Source organism: Centruroides sculpturatus, unplaced genomic scaffold (genome assembly GCF_000671375.1).
Source record: "Centruroides sculpturatus isolate CEXI.00-Female unplaced genomic scaffold, Cexi_2.0 scaffold1009, whole genome shotgun sequence".
Taxonomy (NCBI): Eukaryota; Metazoa; Arthropoda; class Arachnida; order Scorpiones; family Buthidae; genus Centruroides; species Centruroides sculpturatus.
Genome location: NW_019385199.1, coordinates 130,105 through 156,855, shown reverse-complemented (window position 1 = coordinate 156,855; position 26,751 = coordinate 130,105). Strand labels below are relative to the sequence as shown.

Genomic DNA, 26,751 nt, shown 5'->3' with positions numbered 1-26,751 from the left:
TTGTAAAATTTACAATGGAATTTAGAGATGTTTTATATAAAAATGGATTTTAAATTATTCTGGCTGTTTGACTGCAGAGGGATGAATCGAGTGAAGAAAACAATAACTTTACCTATTAGACCGAGAAGGTAACTATACACTACTCTAAAACATCTTTTTAGGCTAGTTTAATGATGCGGGCCTCCAGAACGTAGGCCTCGGAGGACCCGGGATCCACCACAAATCATCGTGGTGTTGTCGGGCTCCGTCGCCCCATTTCTCTTGTGTGATTGGTCACGAGAAATCACAATAGATCATCGTAAATTCTCCCCATAATCCATGACGAAAAAGGCCCTCTTGGGTCCAAGACGACAAAAATAATACATCAAAAATGATGAATAAATTTCAAGAAACGAAGTGTACGACGTAAGAATTCAATGGAGGCCTTTCGGAAGTACGGGGAGGCCTCAACTTCCTACATTTCCGAGGTGGGGTAAACGTGAGATCCCGACCAAATGACTTCCGCTGGTCCCTCGTGATAGGGCCTGTATCTAATATTTACTTAATTCAAATATTCTAACGATAATGAATATCTTTTATATTTGTATATAGATAATACACACCATCCCGTATTAGGTCTATATTTATAATAATAGGCGTCCGCGTATATTTTAATTGTAATTAAAAAAATGACAGTTAAAATTTACTTGAACTCGAAGAATTTATTTAATAAATAAATTATTTTTCAGTTTAAAGTATATTTTATAACTCGAAAACTAAACAAAGGATCGATATACACCGGCCCAAAAGTTAGTTAACCGATGTATATGATTTAACGCACGGATCGGTTATCTAACTTTTGGATCTGGCTGTAATTTACAGAGAAACTCGATCGGTGCATTTACACCTTATTAAGTATAGGATCTAAGGGATCGATAATTAAATTATTATTTTAATTGATTTTAAATTGGTGTTGCTGTGTCATTTCTGTTTAACGTCGATGAAAACAATAAATTAATAAATACACGGCTTGTATTAACTTATATATATGTATATAAATAAGTGTATTATTTACGTCATTTATTCTAGTGTAATAAATTCGACCCTTAGCTGTAGCAGAAATGGTCGATTTGTAATTTATGCAACTTCTTCCTAGTATATTTGTTGGGAGTTCTTTGCAAAAAACACCGAATTTCCGTGTTACATTCCATTCCTTAGCCATTTTTTTCTGTTTTTTACTGTATAAGAATACACTTAAACTTAAAATTCAGGCTCCTAAATAATTTTTATACAGGATAATCCATGGCAAATCAGCCGAAGAATCGCAGCTTGAAGGCTTCCCTCGCAGGGACAGGTGTGTGTATAGAACAGGGAGACTAGCCCAACATCTGTCTGGTTCGAGAAAATCTACAAAGAACAATAACCTGAAAATATCCTCACCCTTAACAATTAACCCGGAGATTTCTTTCGTCTACCAATACTACAATACTTCTGTTCGATTTAGGTGTTTTAATTCCTCGAGAGGGAAGAGATTTATTCAATTGTAAACACTTAACACCGAAGGAAATGGAGAGACGTAACACTGTTGACTCGTGTTAACTCGAAGAATACTTTAATAGATTTAAACTTCGTAGAACAGAACACATAAATGCCCGTGTTGTGAATTAATTCGTTTCAACACCAATAATTTAATTGTTTTAGTGTATTCTAAATCGATCGCTGTTAAAATTAAAAAAGAAATCGAGTTACGTGCTTTAAGGTTGGTTTTATTTTTTCCAGTTGTGGAACACTCGGGAAATTAAACAGACGAATTTCTAGGGGTCGTATTGAAAAATTTAATAATAGTGTTTTGAATCGGACATTCGGTAAACACGTCGGTCAAACCATTGTCGATCCGGCCGACGTATCGAGAAGGAACCGAAACAAAGGTGTTGGAAATCATAAAAGAACTTCCGGAAGATGGAGATCCTATTGTTCTTGTTGTACAACTCGCGCGTGGCTCGCGACAACCGGCATCTGGCGGTCGTGCCGTCCAATTGTCACCTGGCTACCACCATTCATTCCTCCGAATACGGGCAGATGCCGAACTCCGAAAAATCAGACAGACCGCTGACGTCATTTCGCCAACAATGGTCATTGGTTGGTTGATTTGTGGAGCGTGTCTCGCTCGTGTCTGTCAACCATCTGGCACGTGCTGAGTCTTTACACAAGCATCGGTTGGCTGACCGAGACTGCTCCGTAGTTACGACTGGACGAATGTGTGTGTGTGCGAGTGCGTGTGAACGTGTGTCGGAATTTTCCTCCACAACACATCTTATCCTCGTGCAGTGCAGGTAAGTATTGTCGTACCGGCATCACTCGCGACTTAGTTGTAAGCTTAGAACGAGGGATTTAAAAATAAGTTTAATACTACTGCCGTATTTTCGTTTTCTTCGAGTACAGAGGATCCTAATCGATATATGGATCCGCGGGCATTCCGCCATCTTCCTCGCGCTCTCCCCCTCTTAACAAATGGTTCTGGTAGCCAGTTACCGCATTATTTTTAAAACGACTTCTGTACCCGACGTTACGAATACGATTTAAAGAGTTAATCGCGTCTTATACATAATAATTGTACTTACGGGTGTACAGACGAACGTTCTGGTCAAACGAGATTTGAAATATTTGAGATTAATTGGAAATTCCTTAGGGTACGGTCGAATTAAAATAATGAGCTTAGAGGAGTTGCGTGAGAAACAAACTCCTATCTAATGATTGTGCAGAAGGTGATGAATAATTCATGTCTCCGGCGTTAAATCGAATTGTCGATAAAAGTCGAGTCTTCGATTATTAATTTTCTTTTTTATTTATTTAATTGACGTTTCACGGTCGACGATTTTTTTAAGTCGGATTAAGTGGAAGAAACGGCGGTGGCCATTGACACGTAAACACGATACCTCGTAATGCATCAATTGTTATCAACATGCGAGCGAATGGATGGGTGGAGTCGTTATTCCGTCTTCTGCTGCGGCAAAGTAAATATTTCAGGGTGTAGTCCGATATTTTTTGACACATCACACTTATAACCATTGTACCTGTTTTAATGACAGGTGAACAGTATTCTAGTCAAGGACAACTCTACATTGGCCACCTGTTGCCCAAGGCAAACGATTACGGTTTTTGGCAGATGCCATATTAACCAGCCAGAAAAAGAAAATAAGTTTCGTCCGTATTACAAAACACTAACACCGGGTGTTTTATGCGTTAAGCCACACGAAACGATTGAAAACGGAAAGAAATAATATATTTGTATCGCCTATTCAATACATCGAGGGTACGTCCGATAAATTTCTTTTTATCTCTTATTTGAATTCCTATTGTTTCGGCAGAACTGACGAGAAAAAAGGATCGCCGATCCAGTTTTTTATCGTATCTGCCGGCGGTTTGAACTTTTGACCCCGAGGGTAATCTTCTATATCGTATCATTTCACGCGCTCCTCCGACTTCTCGCCGCAATTGATAAAACTAAAATTCCAACGAAAGTGCTTTCATAATAATTAAATAATAACACAGGGGTTAATGTCGACTATTGTTTTAATATAACGTAGGCCTATTATTTTTTATTCTAAACTATATGCAAATTAGTTTTAAATTTAGGGCCTTTATAATTTATTCTAATTAAGTATTTTATTTAATACTTTATGAATAGTAAATTAAACTCTCATTAAATTAAGAAACAATTTCTAGTGTTAGTATTTAATGTAGACTGTACAGTTATAAATGCACTAAATATTAGTATTTAGCAGCATTTACAATTATTCGAAAGGCAACTAATCTCATAAAATCTAGTTTATCTGTGTTCAAACTGGACACATTATTATATTCATACTATTGTACGAATATTATATTATATATATTATTATAGTCTAAGTAGTATAATATAATATATAATAGGAGGCATGTACTGTACAGTGATATAGAAGTGTTCACGAAGAAGACTATTGCGCGGGGCTGTGTCTTAAGTAATGCTTAATAATATAGGAACGTGTCGTATTGTCCCCTCGAGACTAACAAAAGCGTTTCTGCTGTGAGAATAAACGAGCCAACAGCTAAATGTAGACAGAGGAAAAGACGGAAGGAAGCGAATAAGGATGCTGGAGACACTGAGCTTAAATTTGGAAGGGAAAGTGGAGGAAGTTAAAACGCCTTTATTAACCTTAACCAATAAAGGCCTTTTAATACGATCTAATGCCTGGTTGATCGCGCGTGTTTCATCTCTTCGCTATAAAGAAAGTCCAAGTAGACAACTTATACTCAACACATAAAATAAAAGACCAGAAGCGAGTATCTTTACGTTATTTCCGACAATAGAGGGGCGTTGGCATTTTATAGACTCCAACCGGAGATTTCTCGGCAACGAATTTTAACGGATTTTTTAATTAAACAATTAAAGTTGACAGAGAAAAACGGGAATAACACAAATTTTAATTAACGTTAAGAGCAGCTGATATTACTTAAATCTTTGAAACTATTTTCTACCGTTCGAAGCATCTGTCTAGTCACGTGGGACAGGTGAGGGCCAAAGAACAGGTGAAGCTGGAGAAGAGGAAATAACTGGTGTATTTTTATTGATTTATTAATGGCTTCCTAATTTTTTTGGCAGGATGAATGTCTTCTGAATGGCCGCGTCCATAGTCCATTCGGAGTCCACGGACGACGATTGGAGGAAGATCTTAATCGGGTACAGAAGTTGCGCGGTCGAAGCCATCCGTTACCTGACGGAAGAGGAGAAACTTCCGTTGGATCACCCTTTGGTGGTCAGCCTCTGGCAACACTTGATAATGCAGGAAGCTCAGCTTAACTTTCAAGAGATTTTAAATTCTATCGGCGACGACAGCGGTGTCAGCATGGCCGAGGACAGCGACAGCGAAGACGAAACTTCCACCGACACTTACCGGATAATGGCGTCGCACGACGACTAGTCAATGGGCTATTCTTGTATAGACAAAATAAGTGAATTAAACGTCATTAAAATGCACTTTTTTAAATCTTCCCCAACGTTTGCGTACTTTTAAATGGCGTGGTTCGTTTCGTAGTACGAATTACGCGGAATTTTAATTTATAAGATGCAGTTTCTATGGTTATTTTACTTAAACAGAAGTTATAGAACAACCAGAAACAATCAAATTCTTTATTTCAAGAATATAAACTTTTACCAAATATCTTAAAATTACCGATTTACATAAATATCTACAATTTATACAGTAAAGTAGGTTATATTGTCCGGGATTCGGCCGGACGGTTTACAATTTACACCGAATTTTGTCCGAAAATCCAAAATTACTAATAAGATACTAAATTAGTACGCTTACGAATTAAATTGGATTCTATAAAAATGAGACACGATGATGAGTGGATGCCAGTCATAGATTTAAATGCGATGCACAATAAGGAGAAGAGCTTCGGAGTGTTAAATTCCTATTTCTATTCCCGAAATTATATTTGATTCCCGATATTTAAGAATAATTACGTCTATTATAACGGATTAGAAATTAAAATAAGTATTTTTAATGAAAGATATTCCAGAATATAGGCCTATTATTATTATATCTTTTAATATATAAGATGTAAATTATTATTAGGTTAAGCGCTTATCTTATCAGCAGTTTGATACAAAATAATACAGTAAAATATAAAACAAACAATAGGGCCTATATATAGGCCTATATAGTATAGACGATAGAAGATAAGCGATTCTAACGTAGATAAGAATAAATGACCGAAAGAATAATTAATAAAGTATTAACTTTCCTATTGGAAGATTGAAAATTCGTCGACTTTAAACACCGGTTTTCGTCTTGGAAACTTATTCTATCTTCTACACCGACGACGAGTGGAGAAGAAGTTCGTAAATACGATTTAATAATGTCACTATCCTCTAAACCTAAATTTAAAAATAAATAAATATATATTTAATATTTTACATCGGTTGGCATTTAATACAAAATATAAATAAGCGAATACATTCGATATAACATAAAATAAATACGCGGGTGAGCAACGTAATTTTACACCGCCAACTTTTAAAATTTAATATTAGAAACGTGAATATAAATTGTTCCATTTAATATTTAGATAAATTAATAAGTAAATTATATATATATATTTTAAAATATTCTACGAATTAAAGAACAGCCGTTCTGTTTCTTTCAAAACAATTTCTTAGAAGATTGCGCGCTTGTCAAGGACGATCGTCATCGTTTCGATAACTGTGCAGTTTGCCGAATACAAATCGTCGTGTTTCGTCGAATACGTACCACCTCGTTTAGTTTAATCGTTTAAATTGTGGAGCCGTTAAATAACGAAAGATTTAAAAAATCCGTTGATTATCGCCACCTTTTTGACTCGGCACTCGTAATTTTCCGTGGAACACCGGCCATTTCGTGTGTATAGCATTTATATACGAAATGCATTAACTTTAATTTCTAATCTTACGCGTAATCTATCGATCGAACGGTCGACTTTTAAGAAATGTCTTCCTAAATTTGATATAAATTTAATTTATTTAATATGTATAAACTTACCTATTCGATAATATAATAGTCTAATTCGAAGACAGAAAACCCCAGGCTTTTTATGGATTTTTGAGGGTATAAGTTTAGTTGTTCCGTCGTAAATTTTGAAACGTATCGTCGAATAAAAAACATTTATTTCGATGCGTATACGTATCGCTCGCGCGTATTTATCGTATACACTTAATGCAACCCGCATTGCGGAGCCTTCCCAAAAAAAGTTCTCTATCTCTGGTCTAGTTAACGAAACAAAGAAAAACCTTACCGGTACTAATAACGGACGTGGACTTTTCCATAAAAGTTTTAAATCCGTCGCCTTTATTGTAAATGAAATCTGGAATCGCAACTTTATAGTAAGAAGTCGTATTTAGAGGAAAATATTTCGGAACTCTGCAGTTAGAGCATTTAATCAGAATTTTTTCCACTCTCTCTCCCGGATTTTTCTTCAAATTATAACGAATCTTCATTCCTAAAATAATAACAACTACGCCATAACTGTCGTATAACGTTTAAATTCATTTATCTATGTCTATTAGTCTAACGAGTTAGACTCGTAAATTAACTCGTATAAAATATACAATTTTATAAAGAAAAATAGTGATTTAAAAATTGACAGATGTTAAACATTATTTACATCTAATTTTAATGTAAAATCCGTAAATTCATTTACCAGAAACTTGTAAGAACGCCCCGGGAGGGTCAACGCCCGTTACGTCATAATTTTCGACAGCTTCTTCCATAGCCGTAATCAGATCGCTTCCTTTCAGTTCGACTATTAAGAAAATGCAAGCGAAGGGGATAACGTTCATGAGATCTTCCATGGTAATGTTTCCTGTATAAAATATTAAACGGGACTTCAAAAATGTACGTTTTAGAATCGCGTGGTTAAAAACTTGAAAGGAAGAAACGGTCTAACAATAAACTTACCGTCGGCGTATCTTTCGTCGATGGAAGAGCGAATTCCTCCCGAATTCCAAAGAGCGACACTAACCGAAGTCCACCCTCGATCTCTCGGCATTTTCGTGAATTCGCTGACGACGGCATCGGTTAGCATGTTGCCCATATTGCATTCTCTCATCCTGCAAGTACTTCTTTCGCCGAGAAGCAACACTCGCGATTTTCCTACCACTTCTTTCGATATTTTCTCCACTTCTTCAACGTACGGCTTCAAGGCGTTTTGTATTAAAGGATCTAAATTCGTCATAAAAATTTTCCATAAAAATCGGAATATCCGGAATAAAATATAAGTCTACTTTCTGATTTTAGGCGTTTTTAATTGTATTTGTGGCTAAGAAGAACATTTTTTGTAATGGTTTGAATTTTATATTTGATCTTCAATCGTAATATCTTACAGAAATACCTACGTTGAAGAGTTGCGGACGAAATTCTTAAGATAAACACTGACCTTCTTCGACTTTTTCGTCTAAAAGAATAGGATTCCCCGTCCAACTTTGGACTTTTCCATCGTCCGTAAATTTAACTCGAAGAAATCCTAAATATTTTCCGTAGGTGTAATCTTGAACTACCAGAGTCTTACTTCCGTCGTCTTTATCGATCACAACCGGATATTTTCCTTGAGGTTTCTCGATCGAAGGAGGATTTCCTAGAATGAATACAATAGCAATATTTCAGAAACATACATTATTCGGCATACTACGAAAATAAGGTCAAAAATTCAAACCTGTATACAAAAAAGTATCGGTGTGTCCTCCCACTACCACATCCAGATAAGGTATACTTCTAGCAATTTCCAGATCTCTCCTAAATCCAGAATGACCGAGAGCGATGATAATTTTAATTCCTTTACTGTGTAATTGTTCCGCTTGTTCTTTCAGACAGTCGCTTTCGGTCTTAAATGACACATTACCGGGACTAGCTAAAAAGGAAGTGTCTGGCGTTACGTAACCGATAATCCCTATTTTCTCACCTCCTACGTCACGTTCGATCGATGAAAGTATTTTTCCTTTTAAAAGGGGTACTTCGTCGACATCGATATTACATCCGAGAACTGGAAAGTTTACGTTCTCCAAAAACGGTAAAAGTCCTTCCACTCCGTCATCAAATTCGTGATTTCCCAGAGCCTAAAAGAATATAAATAAATTATTTAATAAACCTCTTTCGCCAGTTGGCCCATAATTCGGTTAACCAATACTGTTAATAAGATGGAGCGCCGAAAAATTTCATGAATGTCATAACTTTATTAAGCACGAAGGGTCTCGTTCGCCACCAATTTAATAGAAACTGTAATAAGAATGGTTAACTGACTTTTAGGTCGATTTTTATAGCAAATTAGCTTCTTTAGGCACTAGCCACGGTATCTAATTGGCACCGGGACCGAGTATTTGTATTTATAGTTGTATTTCGTACGAAAAATACGTTTACTTACCATAGCATCGTGCCCCAATCGATTCATAAAATCTGCTACTATTTTCCATTTATGAACGGTATACATAAAGGTACCTTGATAATAATCACCGGCATTTAGAAAGATAACGTTGTCGTTCGTTTCTCGAATTTCTCTTACCTATTATGTAATAAAAATATAATATTTTAATAAATCGTATTGTGATATTTACTGATATCATTCATTTAATACAATAAAACAATAAAAAAGTTCTCGGCAGCGTTTTATGTTATATTATAGTAGATTATATTGGAGGATTTTCTCCGATGCGAAGAATACAAAGTAACAGGAAAATTTGAAATACCGTCGATTCTCGATTTTACGGTCCTCGGTATAACGTATTTCGGAAACAACAGAGGAAGGAACTCGTGTTAATGGAATAAATCTACACCAAAGTACGGAGATAAAGAAAACAACAAGAAAAAAATGCCAGTACGAGGCGTATTTCCATTTGGTTTTTTTTTATTACGGTTACGATTTTAGTTTAAAAATGCTGTTCCAATTCCTGATTGGTTATCTTATAATTTTCAAACGGCGAGAGGCGTGTTTCATTGGTTTCGTGAACTGACGTACCGTGTACCGTACTTCCCATATAAACGAGTATCCTTATTTAGGTGCGAACACGTTCGACTGATACGGGTAAGTAAACAGGCGGTAACGAGACGTAACTCTGGAGGGAATCGGATTTTAGCTGTGAGATTTCTTCCCGTGTGCAGCTGGTTCGCATTATCCGTATACATCTTCGAGCATTGTATTTTTTATATACTTTATTACGATATTCTTTTATTTTTCGGGTTATACAGACCTTCGTTGGCTTTAATAAGTGGTCCCCGTAACTATTACTTCCAGCGCTGGCTTAGAAGTCTTTTCTAATGCAAACTACAGCCGGTAGCTGAAGCCCCGAGTAAGGCGGAACCCTTTTGCTCTATTTTTTTTTAATGAAATATGTTGTCCGTTTGTTTTTTATTAATAAAAAGCAATCTTAAAAGTTCTTTCTGTTAGTAAAGTAACATAAATTTTAAAAGGAGCGGGAACCACTACGAGCCTTCTAATTTTCTCCGGGCCCAGAAAATTCCCCGCATTGGAATAACGTGATTCGCGGTGCAAATTTGAGTTTCTTATATAGTTTTATATAGATAATCTGGGCCTCCTGCCCGGAAAGTTTTCATATTTAGTCTCGGATTTCATCTGTCTAATTCCATTCTCGAGATTAAGGAATGACAGACGGGAGAACAGAATACAGTGGGAATTTATAGGTTTACAATTTTCTCAAACTGCAGCTCAATAAGAAATTTAAAGAAACGGTAATGTTGAATTTATAGAATTAGAACAATAAAACGAGAAAAGAATACGCAATGTTTGTAATTATTTTCCAACAGTGACTAGATTTTTTGTCTCGTTACTAAATTCGTTTTTGACAATTGAAATGTTTACCTAAATTCTTCGATTATGTTTAACCACTCGCCCGAAAGAAATGCTCTCGACATATTTTACGAAAGACAATAAATAGTAGTTTCTTGTGTGATTTTCACAATTTGTAATTTGAATTCTTGACATTTTCCTCAAAATTTCCTTCTAAAATGTCTAGCTATCCGCTAAGATGACACCGAAGTAGGACACGCGCCGTTTCGGAGGTAAAACAAAATGTAAATTAATGAAGATTACCTTCTGAAAACTAATTATATTAGGTTTACCAAAAAAATGTAGCAACCAGTTGCAAGGACTATATACTACAAGGATAGCCAGATCCCTATTCTACAATGTTAGCCAGGAATGGCAAGTTAGTGACGTCAGCACGAGTCCTGACCTCTCTGTTTACATAGAGCAGGGTGTGCACGTGTTTAGTTTTCGCTTTTAATATTCGTCCAATTTTGTGATTAACGAAGTGATTTATTTTAATATTTCTGTAATTGTTTTATTTGACTAAGTTTTATATAAGGTAAGATGATTTAAATATAAGTCATTAAATATTTAAAGCTATATTTTTATGTTAGGTGAAGAACAAAATACTGAGTGCTAGGTGTGCTGTGTATGGTTGCAATAATAACCTTTTTTTTTCAAATTGGAAGCAACCTGTTTACATCGGGTTTGATCAAAAAATGTAGTAGCTTGCATCAGTGACTGTAGTTGCAGTAACATAAGTTTATGGAAAGAATTGAATGTGAATATCAATGAAACGTTTATTATGAATCAATTATTATTATCAATGAAACGTTTATTATGAATCAATTATTATTATCAATGAAACGTATATTAGAGATATAAATATGTGGTTCGACATTTTTAATAGCTATGCACCAAAAGGTTCTGTTCCAAGCAAAAGTGGATATGGTGTAGACTCGGAATTACAAGAAGAACATTTAAATAAAATGATAAAAATAATCTCAACAATGAGAGCGAGTGGAAAAAAATGCCCTCCAAATTTTCCAGAAAGGAATGATAATCTCAATGAAATCGCTAATTGATCTTTTTCAAGATATGAAATCGACTTTTGATATAAAATACATCTGCACTCACAATTTAAATCAAGATTGTCTGGAAAACTTTTTTTCAAATTAGAAGCCGGGGTCCTAATGAACATCCGAGCCCATTAAATGCTATACATAGAATTAGATTGATTATTTTAGGTAAGAATCCTGGTATTTTAGAGTCAAAAGTAAATACTACAGATCGAAGACAAGAGGAATATATTATACCCAAAGTTTTAGAGAAAGCGCATGTAGAAGTATCGAGTAAAAATACAGACCAATATACTAAATGTAAAACTACTTTTTCTTCAAATAAATCTTCAGGAAACTCTACATGTAATCTAGACTTTAACACAATCTCTGAAGAAACTTCCTACGATGCTGTCGAGTATATAGCAGGATATTTTGCCTATAAATATAAAGAAAAATACCCAAACTTAATTAATTCCACTAACAAAATTAAAAATCATTACAACTATAGCATTCCGTCATGGGTGCAACATTTATCTTATGGAGGGCTTATTAAACCTACTGATGAATGGCTAGCAAAAATTATAGAATGGAATAAATATTTCGAAATATATCACGATGAATCGTATAAAAAAGGCCCCGGAGTTGTACAGAATTAGTCAGTGGAAACAGTTTTACCTTTTACTTTAATAAAAGATTTTTGTAAATTAAGAACTATAATAAGAATTAATTATAGAAATCTTAAACAAGAAAACTATAAAATATTGAAAAGAATGCCTTCTGAAAATGGTGATTGTCGAAAAAAAATTAAAAAGTTAAGTAAGATAATCACATAATAAAAAATATAGCTCATTAATTTGTTAAATAAATATTAGACAAAAGACTTGTAAATTTATTGACGTACAGTACACTTATTAAATCCGAAAATTCTACAGTAGTTTACATTTAGTAGTAATTTAATAATTAATTAAGAAATGATTTAACATTTTATCGTATTTTGTTATTTGAAAGATCTGTCGTGTTGAAGTAGAGGGTTTGCTGTGACGTCACGTAGATCCAAGGTCATGCTAACAAATATACGGGATCTGGCTATCCTTGTAGTTTAAAGTCCTTGAACCAGTTGCTTAACTTTCCCCGCACCATTTAAAACTGCGCGCGTGGCGCCATCTGTTGCGATATTTTATTAAAAATCCTTTTTATATTTTTAGTTAGTATAAAATGGCAAAAAGCTTAATTTCCAGGGTAGGGTTGGGTTTTATAAAAAAAAAGAAATTGTAAATGCTAATAACGAGTAAAAAGATCATTAGGTGCTACTCCCTTTATCTTCCCACCCCTTTGATCTTTAATCACAAAAATTTAATTGTATCGATCCCCCTAATACACAAACCTCCCCGCGAAATTTCAGAAATTTTCGACAAATTGCACGCGAATTATTAAGCTTCAAAAAGAGTGAATAAAATCGTGCCCTCCCCACACACTAACATCCGTACATACAGAAATTACCCCCGAATTTTGTTTCGCATTTCTCGACGTTTCGAGGTATCCCGAGTTCAAAAATGTAAAAATCTGGGGGAGTCATTTGTCGACCCAGGGCCGTACATTCCCTACGTTAGGCCTATATATAACAGTCGGGAAAGTAACGAAATGACTGTGGTAATTTATAACAATAGGAGCGTATTTTATTAAAAGTCGACAAATTTATTCTCGATTTAGATTCTATTAAAGTATAATATAGGATTGAGGAGAAAAAGTGAAAATACTACTTTAACATCGCTTGATAAACAACGTTGCGCAACGAGTTAGAATTTCACCGATTACAATCGATATTCCAACAGTTGGCACAGAATTCGTACTAATGGCCCTTACGTGTTTGAACTACATAACGTAGATGACTGGTATATTTGATACTAACGACGAATCTGTAGCAAATGGAGAAAGAAAAGATTGTGTAAATACAGACAAAGCATCAATTTTCTTAAAATAGTTTCGGTTCTTTTTTGAATTGAAGTTCGAGAAATGTTTATGTAACGCATTAAGTCTTAAATTACGAAAAGTACTTTCTTTTAATTATTTGATAAGCGTAACGCACAAATCACTCTTCCAATCGATAACCCTCATTAAAACCTCCATTGATTACAAATATTTTCAAACTCTAATTCATGGGTTTTACATTTATTACGGTTACATTATGGGTTACACAATTAAAATACAGTAGAAATTCTTGTAAATCAAAGAGAAGGTGCACTCCGATAAATAAAAAAAACACGAATAATACGAGTACACTGACATTTACAATACTGTATTTTACATTTATAATTAATTTGATTAGAGTATAAAAGTTCGCGTAATTAAAATAATTACATGTATCATTAATGTAATTAGAACCGAAACTGGTACGGGAGACTGGTACATTTAAGTCACAACAACGAGCTAGAATATACTATATAGAGTGACTGTGATCGTGATTACGGCGTTCTTGGTGGCAACGACGGTTACTATCGACGAATTAGAATATTTTAGTTCGTTGCCTTTACACAACATAGATATCATTCCCCCTTGACTAAAAGGAAAATGGCGGACGTGTATTCAATTTTCCTCGAACGTGGCGTCGCTTCAGCCATTCTATCGTATGTAGTACATTCTACTCGTTCAGTCACAATGACTACATTTTGTCACCGTACGCGAGTAAATCGTTCGAGATTCATTTGTTCGTCATTTTTTTTTTTACTCCGAATATCGTGACCCGATTGACGGACTTTCTACTGTATATTATTTACTTTAAGCAAATTAGAAATTATATACAGTAAAACCTGTTTAAAACGAAAACCCGCCAAACCGAAAAAATATTCGGTTCCTTGCGAGTCCAGTTTACACAGGTTTCACCGTAGACACGATTAAAATAGCTCTTTTTCCGGTAGACAAATTCCTCTCATTAACGATTTAAAAGTGAATTTAGAAACGAAAAAAAAAGAGAAGAAATTAAGATTTTGATAAACTCGTTATAAAGCCAGAAATCTTAAAAATTTAAGCATTTTTATAAGAGTGATTACTCGGAGCAGTATTACGCATCGACTATAAACTGTGTCGTGAATAGGGCGTGCGTGTTTGTATTAGTAAGCTATGTTTCTGTTTGTATTAATGTTTCTTTTTACTCTTTTCACCCCGTGAACACTAAGAGGACCTCTTTTACAAAACCCATTATGGGTTCGCCAGCCCACAATCGGGCGGCCGGATGATGTCAGTGTGTTTGTATGTGTATGCTAAGAAGGACAACTGGCACGTTCTTATCCGTCCTTGTCAGCATCCTTGTTTAGTAATAGGTTTGTGGTTTGCTCTGTTGAGAAGATCAATCCTTTCTTTCTCTTCTTTCTATCTTCTCATCCTCCTCCTCTCCCTCTTTCCCGAATAACTATTTTATATGCGCTTATTAAGAGAAAAGCCAATACTTTTCCCGGATATAGTGTAAATGTAAAGGAGAAATGAAACTCGATATGGAAATTCCAAATTTTCTAAAAATAGAAAACGAAAATTTAATCCCGTTTTTATTTTTTAAACACTATTTTAATCATTAATGAACAGTTAATTTCCTGTTTGTACTTAACATAGTAAATAACTATTCGTAGTAAACTAGATAATCCGGCAATAATAAAAAGCGTTATATACGGATAAATGCGATATATCGAAGTAACGAGATTTTTTAATCTAAATTTAACTCGCTTATAATTTTAATAGAATATACTAAATGAACACAGAATTAATCGTTGAAGTGTTATCCAGTTGTATCAAACGTACAGATTACTCATCGATTATCGTGTTCTTTAACACGTGTGTGTATACGATACGACTCAATAGTATTTAAATGAAAGTAAATATAAATAAAATCGTCGGTACGCTAGACGGCATTTCCCATTGTAACGGTACAAGCGGTGTGACTCGTTATCTGTTTACTTTGTTTCTGACTAAATATTTACTATATTAATGATTAAAAACACTACTTAGGCCTATATATGAGAAAAACAAATAACAAATTCTCTATATTGTTTCAAACTGGTGAAAACGAATTAAAATTACCATTCTACTATATTAAATATCCAACAAATGGAAGAATTCGACAGACTCGAAATGACGATCTTTCTTATAAAATAACACGAGGAAGCGCGCAATTTGTTTCTAAAAAGTTTTTTCTTGTTATTCTGCGTGTTGACATAGAAGGATGCGAGTAGAATTAGCATACAGAGAATTTTAAAGGCTCTCAACAATTATTATATCATATTCCACGTCTCCATAGAACGACGAATTCGCAAATACTGTATATAACAATTGGATCTCGAAAAGTGCAATTTTATTAGCGGCGAAGCGGAATGTGAACGATAGCGCTTTCGATTTATTTATGCGTTTCGATAAAGACAAATAAATTAGATTTCCCTCTCACACGGGAAGAGGAAGACAAGCGATCGATAGTCACGATTTTTTTAAATTTTTGAATAATACAACACTCTCTATTCTATATTGTTAACTCGCGTAACCTTTATTAACACAAAATACAATGGGTATAAATCGTATCGTACGCGAATACAAATCCATTATACTAAATTGCATACGGGTATAAAAACCAATTAAACCATTTATGCAATATTTAATTAATTAATAAACATTGCAAAACTCTGACCCAATTAGGACAATATCGAAGTAATTTAACAATTTATTTATCCATAAGGCCACGAACAGAATGTTTATAACGGTTTAAATATTAGTGTTTTCTAACGCTATATAATTGTATAACATAAACCGGTTCTTTAACATTGTATTTTTTTAATAATACAGTAAAAACTGTCCAAAACCGTACTACACAGGTTTCACTGTATATATACTTTATAATCTTAACAGATACGAATCATATATTAAATATATCTTTAACTGGATTTATTTATTGCAGATCGTAGCCTATTGTATAACAACGCATAGTAGTTGTAAAGCGAAGGGGTGATGTTTCGATTTTTTAAAATAAATATCTGTTGTTACATTCGATATTCCAATCGAATATTTTTAAATAATTGAATAAAATTGAACAATAAATTAGTTTTCTATGCCTCTGGCAACGTAGAATAGTGCGCTTTCGCGTGCGACTTAAGTGTATTTAGTAGTGTTATAAGGCTGTGTAAAGTTTATAGGAGTTACAACAGTTCAATTGGTAACGATTCTTATGCGTGTGATCGAATGTTAGTGTTTGTAAATTGATTGGTCTCGAAATATTTAGGGATAATTTGGGAAATAATTTATGTGGAAAAGTCATCCCCAAGTAAAAGAAAGTTCCAAAAACACGTGTAGTATCATTGAGAAGGTCCGTCGAAGATCGAAATTAACCTTTAAACTTTCAGATAAAGTTTCGATAGTAAATTTATCGATAGCAATAATAATATTTTATTAATCACTTGTATTTTTAAATACAGAAGTAATTTTACATGCGTATAAAAAGAAAATGTTATAATATTTGTTAATAATAAACTTAAAATTTCGAGACGGATATTTAATTTAAATACACGAAAACACGACGTTACCTTTGACATCTGTCTGGCCACTCCACCGAAACATTCCCCCTTCTGGGATAGAGATTCGGTACATCGACCCCCGTATTTATTAAACTCCTCGAATCTGGCGTGTACATCGTTTGTATGAAGTATCGTTAATTGATAAGTCCAAATATGTCCGGGCAACAAAACAGCTAACACCGCCGCAATAAACATCACTCTACTGTACATTCTGCCAGTCACCGCGCGTGAAACGCGGATATGATAAAAAAAATCACGTGATTTTACGTTTCTCCCCCCTTTGGGAGATAAATTTATTTGGAATCCCCATATAAAAGTGTCGGTTCGAAAAACCTGTTTTCCCTTCCTGGTGTTGGAATTAATACGACGTTCGAACGTTTCGCAATTTGTGGCCTTCTTTCAAAAGTCGAGATGACGTGTTTACGTCATTTCCGTTAAAAAACGGAAATGTAGAATGGAATTTTTTCGGGTGTGAGTTTTTTCTGTTCTCTTAAAGAAAAAGTGTTATTCTACGAAACGTTCTGGCAATTATTAATTGGGAGGATTTTATTGGTGTTTCTTACACAGTGTTTATTTAGGCGACTGTTTAATCCTATTCATGCCTACCTTTACGTGTATTTTATTATTATTACCCTCTTTTTTTTTATATAAAAACCTGTATATAGTGTACTTAAATAGATGCTCTACATACAGGTTAATCATTTTAAATGTATTATTGTAGCACGACTCGCTGAAAGACTGTATTGTCGTTGACTCCTGTATATATTTATATGTATTATAGTATCGCGACGAGCAGTAAGAGGATTAATTAATTAATACAGGAAAGATCCCGTATTAATCCTCTTACGGCTCAGATTAGGAATTCGAATGTTTGAAACTCCTAATGGCTAATTAGAACACAGCACTCGCAATTCTCACCCTCTAAGCCTCGGGGTAGAGATTCTAATTAATGGGTTTAAATTCGAACCCATTAATTAGTTCTTTCTGCAATTATGTATTAAAAAGTAGAAACAATATTTACTCAAACAACTTTAATATACACCATATTTAAGTCTGCGTGTACAGTTTACGGTTTACGATAATAATCGTGGAAGTCGTCGTGATGACGTTTATCGGGGTGATTTTGGGGTCGGTAGTAGTACTGGCGCCTCTGTTGCTTGTCGGAGTGATCCACCGGTGGATCTCCCTTATATTGCATGCGATGATAGGACATACCGTCTCCTTGCTGCTCTTTATGATCGGCATTCCTAAACCCTTTCAGTTCGTGTGCTTTGTCTCTTCCTCGACCACCCCGACGACGAAAGCTGTAACGTTCTACGTCTTTGTCTCTCTTGTTGTGGCTCTCGTCTCTGGGAGATTTACTATCGTACTTAAAGGTTTTGAGGTAGCTGCTACCTCTGTTGCGCTCGTGTCCGTCGCCGTACTGCTCGTGCTGTTCGTATACTTTCCCTCCGCTCTTCTTTCCTCTACCCTCTTTGTTATGTCTGCCTTGTTCGTCTTTGCTCGTCACGTGATGGTGATGATAGCTGTGAGGGTAGTTCTTAGCCTCTGACGATTTTAACTCTTTCGATTGGTCTGCGAAAGCCTCGCCGATGACAACGATCCCCACGAACACCTGTTGTATTAAAATAAAATCATTTTACTTTTTAGAAATAATTGTTTGATTGTTTTTTTTGGCTTACAAATTCTTGTAAAATTCTAAAAATCCGAGGTTACTTTTTCAAATTTTTGGCGTAACATCCGATCTTTGGAGATAACAAACGAAATTCGTCGTAAAATATAAATTTTTATTGTTAAAATTTGTATACAACGTATAAAAATACAAAATTCTATGCTATTTTGGCAACACATTAAAATGTAATTAGCGCGATAGAATACGATGAAGATATAATTATCGTCTTCTAGCGATGATGATAATGATGATGGTGGTGATGATGGTGGTGGTGGTGGTGGTGGTGCTCGTGCTCGCCGTGATGATGATGATCGTGATGGTGGTGGTGATCGTCGTGATGGTGATGATCGTGATCGTGATGGTGGTGGTGATCGTCGTGATGGTGATGATCGTGATGGTGGTGGTGATCGTCGTGATGCTCTTCTTTGTGTTCTTTTTCGGGATGATGATGGTGTTGAACTTTCTGGGGTCGTTTTTTCTTGTGTTTGCCGTGTTCTTCGCGATCTTTGGATTTATATTTACCGTCACGCAGATGATCGTGATAAGTTTTATGATAACCGTATTCTTCTTTATGGTATTTATTTTTGAAGCCGTGTTTCTTATGGCCCAAATCTTTGTTGTGATGATCTCCGTGTATTCGATGACGATGGCCTTCTTTGTGATGTTTAGATTTATGACGATCGCCGTGTTCGTGGCTTTTATGATGACGATTCTTGCCGCCGTGTTGTCCGTGCTTTTTACTACGATGGCTTCCTTCTTCGTGATGGTGTCGGCTCCCGTGTTTCTTATATTTGCCGTGATGATGATCGTGATGCTTATGTCCGTCTTCGTGATCTCGATGCTTTTTGTGATGAAACTCGTGACTTTTACGATGATAATGATACTTTTTCCCGTGATGTTTGTCTTGAGGATGTTTTCCTTCCGCAACTTCTAGTTTCTTACTGCCGTGTTCTTTACTTTTCTGGTGAGATTTTTTGTGCTGTTTACCTTCGGCAACGTCCAGTTCTTCTTCGCTTCCGCGCGAATCTCTCAAGAATTTCAAGAGGAACGAAGGGAAATCTGTAAATTCTATTTCTTCCACTCTATCGGCATCGGTCGTTGACGTCCAATAAGCAAATATAGTGCATAACGCTAACATTCCCTAGGGAAGAAAACATTTAAATAATCAGACGTGCAGAAATATGATAATTCAATTTAAATATTTTAATAATTAAAAAATATATATACGTAGAAAATGTTTACCAAATTATTATTTCCCAATCAACGTCGAATTTTTCGCAACTAATTGTGTAAAATACTATGAAATGCAGACGAAATTTGATTTAGAAATACAACATTCGAAATACTCCAAGAAGCCAATGTGAATGCCACTAATGAAATTTGTAGGAGAATATTTTCATCAATTAGATAAGCGTACAATTATTAAAATAAATCCCGTTAAGTGTGTAAATAGCGATGCCACAGTAAATAACCAACATAATTCATGGCCGATTTCGTACGAAAAGTCGAAAGTGGTATCTCGATTACACAAAAACTAAGTTTATGCAAACAGAAGGCCTTAAACACTACATACAATTACTCTTTTCTTGCGGCTTCCGTTGCAATTTTACATCTCATTTTTACAGCAACGGTATGTAAAATTGCATTTACAACTAGAAGCGTAAACACGATGACTTTATGATTTCTTTCTTCTCCTCCTCTCGTTCTCATTATTTCTGCACCCTTCATCGTCCATTCCGCTTCACTCTCGTCATTCCTCACACTTCCTTATACTTTACGATATCCTAACTGCCTTAAAAATTAACATACGCGCACCTCCGAAACAATTGCGTGTTAATATACGTCATAAATACTTCTAGCCAACAGAAGATTTCTTGTCGACTTTCGAACGTCTCGCTTTAAAAACTGCCGAAAAATTGAAATGTGATTTTTTCTTTCGTATACAAAAGCATTTATTTCTATAAAATGGTATAAAAAGTAATACAAAAGTAAAAAAAAATAAAAAAAATCAATTGAGCAAATTTTGAAAGCACATATTAATCAATTTATAAGCATTCCATCCGCACGCCGTTGCTAAATTAGTGATGATGATGGTGGTGATGATCGTGATGGTGATGAGGGTGACCGCTGTGATATTCTTTGTGGTGTTCGTGTCCGTGTCCTCCGTGTTCGTCGTGTTCGTGATGATGATGATGGCCTTTGTGATGATGATCGTGTTCTTTCTTTTCGTGATGTCCGTGTTTATTATGATGATCTCCGTGATGGTTGTGATGTTCGCCTTTATGGTGTTTATGGTGGTGATGTTCGTCTTCGTCGTCGTGATGATGGCCTTTATCGTGATGGTGTCCGTGATGTTTCTTTTTGTGGTGTTCGTGTTTATCGTGGTCTTCGTGATGTTTGCTGTGATGATCGCCATCGTGGTGATGATCGTGATAGGTTTTGTGGTGGCCGTGTTCTTCTTTGTGGTAATAGTTTTTAAAGCCGTCCTTCTTGTGGCCGTGGCTCTTATGGTGATGGTCCCCCTTTTTTTCGTGATGATGGCCGTCGCCGTGATGTTCTCGATGATGACGATCGCTTTCTTTGTCGTGTTTGCCGTGATGGTGTTTCTCGTGGTGATGACCGTGTTTTTTGTGATGGTGGTCGCCGTCTTCGTGATGGTCGTGGTGGCGATGCTTATTCCATTTGTGGTGTTCGCCTTCGTCATGCTTATGACCATCGTCGTGGTGATGGTGCTTGTGATGATGACGCTCGTGTTTACCGTGATGGTGATGGTGCTCCGAACCGTGATGTTCGTGGTGAGGGTGATGTTTAGTTTCGCTCACTTCCAAATCCGCAACCTCGTGATTTCCAGAATTTAATAAATCGATCGAACGAATAGGATAATCGATAGAACCTTCGTCGCTATTTTCGGTATTAACACCGGGCATCCAAAACACGTAGATAATGAAGGAAAAATAAGCCAAATGCTCCTAAATAACAAAAATTATTTTAGAGAAAAATTTCATAAAATACTTCAAAAACATTTTTATTGCACGAATAAACAGCAGCAATATTTGAAATTATTTAAATTAGAAAACAAATGAAACCAATTAAAACAACACTTTATTTTGTTCTAGAACCCATCTTCATAATATAAATTATTATTCATAAATAATATAAAATCCTAAGAGCATTATAATGAATTTTCTTAAGTCATACACAGGTTTCTCCTCTTTAAATATTGGAATAAATAGGTGTGACAATAATAAATATTCTTAATTAAATTAAAAATCTTTACTTACTCAATGAGTAAAAAGTCCTTAAATATTACACGATGAAGGTTCATCGTCTCCATCATATAACGCATATATATATACAGTATATAAATATATATATCATAACTTGATTTCTGGAGATTCGAATGGGAACAAACTAGATTATATAAATGATGCACGCGATCTAACAGTAAACCAATTTATTAAGGTTTCGTTTCATAAATAGGTCCATTACAGAGAACCACTTGCGCAAGTAATTACAGTGGTAATTATGCGTCACAATATAAATAATTATAAATATCATTTGTTTTATTAAACTAACGACGGTGATGTTTGTGATGGCCACTGTATTTCTCGTGATGTTTGTGGCCGTGACCTCCGTGTTCGTCGTGCTCGTGATGATGATGATGACCTTTGTGATGATGGTCGTGTTCGTCGTGATCGTGATGGCCGTGATGTTTATGGTGTTCTCCGTGTTGACTGTGATGGCCACCCTCGTGGTGTTTGTGATGCTCGTGGCCGTGTTCGTGGTCGTCGTGATCGTCTTTTTCGTGGTGGTGTTTATGATGTTTGTGCCCGTGATGCTCGTGTTCGTGGTGGTCTTCGTGTTCCTTATCGTGGTGGTCGCCGTCGTGGTGGTGATCGTGGTAGGTTTTGTGATGTCCGTGTTCTTCTTTATGGTAGTAATTTTTGAAACCGTGCTTTTTATGTCCGTGGTCCTTGTGGTGATGATCTCCGTGTTTTTCGTGGTGGTGCCCTTCTCCGTCCTCTTCGTGGTGGTGGTGATCGCCTTCGTGGTGATGATTCTGGTGATGGTGTCCTTCGTGTTCGTGCCCTTCTTTGTGGTGATGGTGATCGCCATCTTCGTGATGATGGTGATCGTCGTGGTCTTCCCAGTCGTGGTGATGGTGTTTGTCGTCTTTGTGGCCTTCGTCGTGACCGTCGTGTTCCTTGTGATGTTTACTGTGTTCTCCGTGGTGATGATGATGTTTCTCGGAATGACTGTGATGCTTACTCTCCGCTCCTTCCAAATCTCCAAACGCCAAAGCTTCGGGCGCAGTCAAATCCGACAATTTCCTTCCTAAAGCTAATTCTTCGCCACTAACTACATACATACAGCACGCCAAGGCTAACGAATACATCCCTAACTTTCCCTAGAGATACGAAACTTCGTCATTGGACATGCTAATAATTATATCTACATACTTCCCCGTTCACACTAAGGTAATTATTTAATAGTAAAGTTAAAGAAATAAGACTCGGGCGTTAAAATTTAACGGAAAAAATCTTATTTCTAAATGAAAATTCCTAAAAAAAGATAATAATAATACTTTTATAATTAATTGATTGGAAAGTTTGTAAACACGCGGAACGAGTGAGTCTCCATCTGTCGTCGTAAACGCGAAATGGCGCGGGAGAGAGGAGCAAAGTTTGCACTTACCCAAAGGGATATGAGCTTGACCATTTTGCAAGGTGGACTTCCGCCGCTGTGGATGCTAACCTTAATCTGGTCTCGGTCGTTTCGCAGCTGGATGTGACCGAGTCCACACCGTCGGCATTTAAATACACGGGATGGTCCGGTCTCGTGTTCTCTGGAGCGAACCGAGTGACCGTTATGTCGTGTCGGCGACCCGGTCGGTGTCAATCGCATCTACCCCGTTCAAAGTGGATCGAAAAGAATTATAATACGTGCAAGGCAATCATAATTCGTCGGCAATTTCTTACTCGCATTCAATGGAGTGTGGGGGAATATCTCCACGCGTCACTCTCGTCTTTCTTTAATTAATTGGACTTTCCAGCGTGGGAAAACTTACTTTTTCCTCTTTCCCCGCCAATATTCGGACGAAATAATACTTTTACGCCCCACCCGAACTGTAAAGAGATTGGCACTAAAAGTTAATATCCAACGAATCGAATGCTAATTCGTTCATTTTATTGTTACGTATTACTTCTTAATTCCGAATTGTAAAAAACGATTCCAATCGTTTCCGCTAGATGGCGCTAACGCGTCAACCTGGTTTCGTCAGTCGGTATCTGTGTCTCCGGGGTAGAGTCGGAGACAAAAAGATAAACGGACTCTTTTCGTTTTGTCCTTCGGCTTTAACGGCGCCGAAAAATTAAATTTCTTTAATTATTCAAACTATTCTTTAATTTGTGATGTTCGGGTTCGTATTCTCGTGTATTAAATAGCGAGAGAGTATGGAGAAGGGCTTAAATATTCGATTAATTCGACCCTTCGACCCCGGAGGAGAATTAATTAATTTTTCCTATTAATTTTCCTGTTTGTGTAACGTAAATTCCTTAACTAATCGTTTGGACTTTTGCAAGAACTTTTTCTTTATCGACAGAAAATAAGCAGATTAGATTTACGTCGCCTTTCGGTCGATCGAATCGACTTTATCCATTTGAAAAAGAAATAAAATCGCTATTTTATCGCTCCGTCCAATAATTAATAACGTAATTCTACCAAAAATTAATTTTTCGTCATAAATACGGCGTAATATAGATCGGAGTTACGCTACGTTTCAAAGGGTAGACTCTTTTTTTTTCTTTCTAGGAATAAGTTTAATAGCAGACGGCTCGACCTACTTCCCTAATATTGAAATTCGAAGTACAGTTATAGCTCGGTGGGGCCCGGGCAAATTCGATTTTGGGGCCCCCCGTACGGTGCCGACTTCGTAGGCCTTATAAAAAATTGTTTTGGGGCCCCCCGTTGCTGAAAACCCCAGACAATTGCCCTTTTTGACCGTAGAATAACGTGCCACCGAGTACAGTAGTGTCTTAGCTCTCCATACTTAAAAAAATCTGTAGGAAATATTTTAAATTTAAAAATAAAAAAGAATTAATATTATTTTTCGGGTATTTAAAATGGAAAGTGAAGCGTTACGATTTTTAAATTTATTATTTTTTTGTGGTGCGGAGGATGACGCGAAATTACCCCAAAAAAAGTAATTATTTTGTTTTTTTGGATTGGTTCGCATTCTTCATTGGAACAATTTGTTTTTTTTTAATGTTGTCCCGCATAATAAGTTGGTGGAAAGATCGATATAAAATCGAAATTGTTCTCACAGTTTTTCAATTGTTTACTGGCAAAATTTCCCACCGACAAGAAAAAAGTCTGAATTGTAGGCTTTATCAATGCGATATTTTACATTTTTTTTTTAATTTTTTAGATAATATAAATACAGTGAGCTGCTTGAATTCATTGATAATTGTTTATAAACAAGTGTAAACTTATCCGAATTTTACTAGGCCCACTTTTTTTAGTACGGGCTCTAGCAAAATAGGAATTTAACACCCGATATAAATTACAATAGAAAACTTTCTATCGGATGCAAATTTTCTAGGGAATTTCACCGCTTTGTTATTAAATTTCTGCGAAAAAGAACGGCGTAACCCAATAAGTTTCTAAATATAATCGAAAATTATAACGAATCGCCCTTACTTTGAAATTCTAAAAAAAAAGAAAAAGAAAATCATTAAATATTTTAAAAATACAGTAACGAGTTGCGTAACTTTTCCAGCAAAGTAGAAATTGCGTGTGGCGCCATCTGTTACCAGATTTTTACTTATAAAACCTTTTTTATATTCTTAATTATTGTAAAATGACAAAAGGCTTAATTTGGAGGGTAGAGACGAGTTTTATTTCTTCAACAGTGTAAATGTTAAGTCCGACTCCGCTAGACACGCGTCGCGCCACCTCCTGTATCGGCTCACCCCCTCGACTGTTAACCACCAAAATTTAATATTATTAATCCTCCTAATACACCAATCTCCTCGCCACATTTCAGGAACTTCCGACAAAAGGCACGGAAGTTAAGCTTCAGAAGGGTAAAGAAAATCGTGCCCTACCACACACTAACATCCATATATACAGAGAAAACCCCTAAATTGTTTGCGTTTCTCGACGTTTGGTGTTGCCCGAATCTAAAAATGTAAAAATTTGGGGAGTTGATCGATGGTCATACTTTCTCTGTGTTATGTACAGTACAGTACGTGTATGTAACACGGGGAAAGTATAACAGAGAGAAAGAAAAATGGCATTTAAAAAAAAGAAGAAAATTGTTCGTCGACTGATAAATTAATGGGTAAATATTTTCAAATTGTTTTTAAAAATACTATCGCCGATTTTTTTTCCTTTATCTTCTTTTATCGAAGTATAAAGACGGGACGATATTCTTTATATTGTCTATCTAATCCAAATAAAGATTGTTGAATTACGCAATTTTTCAGTCTCGCATCTTTTCCAAAGAAATTCCGAGTAAAAATAGATCTGGGCTTTGATTTTTTCTTCACCACCAATTAACCAGAAACTTCCATTTTCCAGTTTCCCGCAACTCTTTCCTTTATCATTGACCAAATATTCTTCATTTAAACCCGTTTATCCGTATAAATTTCGTCTTCGAAAATCCGCCAGATAATCGGAGGGAGGAATTCTTTAAAATATTGAAAGTTTTGGAGTCTGGTTGGCTCCTCTTCAGAGGCATAAATTAAAGGATAAAAAACAAAATAACAATTAAACCTTTTAAAACACATTCCAAACAGTTTAAATCCCGAATACTCTTTTAGATTTTAACTAATTCGTTTGGTTAAAACAACACCCTTAACTGCGAGTTTAAAAAGTCTACTTTATACTTTGTATCCACCAACCCGAGCCGGATTTATGCCTAAACTAAAAGGCCTAGGGCCCGGCGCTTTTAAATTCGTTACAGTTTACGAAGGGAAGGGCCTCTTAAAGCTCGATCTAGACTAGAATGCGTGGAAAAATGGCCAGTTTAAGGTAATTTCCTGTAGAAATTTGGCACCTAAAATCTATTTTTGTGCTAACCGAAAAGTCGTTTTATCTTTAGAGAATCTCATCGCGCAAGTTCTATTACACTAACACCGCGGGTTCTTAAGTAGCG

The 26,751-nt window shown here is 35.8% G+C and overlaps 4 protein-coding genes across 4 annotated transcripts; all 4 read right to left on the bottom strand.

Annotated features, from left to right (window-relative positions):
• Window positions 1-5,564: 5,564 nt before the first annotated feature.
• On the bottom strand, window positions 5,565-17,146 carry LOC111636044 (protein 5NUC-like). Its single transcript, XM_023381199.1, has 8 exons — window positions 16,931-17,146; window positions 8,917-9,054; window positions 8,212-8,611; window positions 7,936-8,133; window positions 7,458-7,721; window positions 7,201-7,362; window positions 6,796-6,999; window positions 5,565-5,902 (listed from the first exon to the last, which is right to left on the bottom strand). The coding sequence occupies exons 1-8, from the start codon at window positions 17,129-17,131 to the stop codon at window positions 5,715-5,717; spliced, it is 1,755 nt and encodes a 584-aa protein (XP_023236967.1). The 5' UTR covers window positions 17,132-17,146; the 3' UTR covers window positions 5,565-5,714.
• A 1,676-nt stretch (window positions 17,147-18,822) lies between these two features.
• LOC111636042 (histidine-rich glycoprotein-like) lies at window positions 18,823-19,731 on the bottom strand. The gene has a single exon (XM_023381197.1). It carries the CDS (start codon window positions 19,729-19,731, stop codon window positions 18,823-18,825), a length of 909 nt encoding a protein of 302 aa, XP_023236965.1.
• Window positions 19,732-20,656: 925 nt separating this feature from the next.
• Window positions 20,657-21,520, bottom strand: LOC111636041 (histidine-rich glycoprotein-like). The gene has a single exon (XM_023381195.1). The coding sequence runs from the start codon at window positions 21,518-21,520 to the stop codon at window positions 20,672-20,674; it is 849 nt and encodes a 282-aa protein (XP_023236963.1). The 3' UTR covers window positions 20,657-20,671.
• Window positions 21,521-22,164: 644 nt separating this feature from the next.
• LOC111636040 (histidine-rich glycoprotein-like) lies at window positions 22,165-23,007 on the bottom strand. Its single transcript, XM_023381194.1, has one exon. The coding sequence runs from the start codon at window positions 22,987-22,989 to the stop codon at window positions 22,165-22,167; it is 825 nt and encodes a 274-aa protein (XP_023236962.1). The 5' UTR covers window positions 22,990-23,007.
• Window positions 23,008-26,751: the final 3,744 nt, after the last annotated feature.

Bases quoted from the DNA above. Each gene is read 5' to 3' on its own strand.
- LOC111636041 (XM_023381195.1), bottom strand. From the start codon at position 21,520: ATGCCCGGTGTTAATACCGAAAATAGCGACGAAGGTTCTATCGATTAT.
- LOC111636040 (XM_023381194.1), bottom strand. From the start codon at position 22,989: ATGTATTCGTTAGCCTTGGCGTGCTGTATGTATGTAGTTAGTGGCGAA.
- LOC111636044 (XM_023381199.1), bottom strand. From the start codon at position 17,131: ATGTACAGTAGAGTGATGTTTATTGCGGCGGTGTTAGCTGTTTTGTTG. The intron at 8,134-8,211 runs GTTTGAATTTTT...TATTCATTCTAG, and splicing joins CGATACTTTTTTGTATACAG to GAAATCCTCCTTCGATCGAG. The intron at 7,722-7,935 runs GTCAGTGTTTAT...TGACGAATTTAG, and splicing joins AGACGAAAAAGTCGAAGAAG to ATCCTTTAATACAAAACGCC.
- LOC111636042 (XM_023381197.1), bottom strand. From the start codon at position 19,731: ATGTTAGCGTTATGCACTATATTTGCTTATTGGACGTCAACGACCGAT.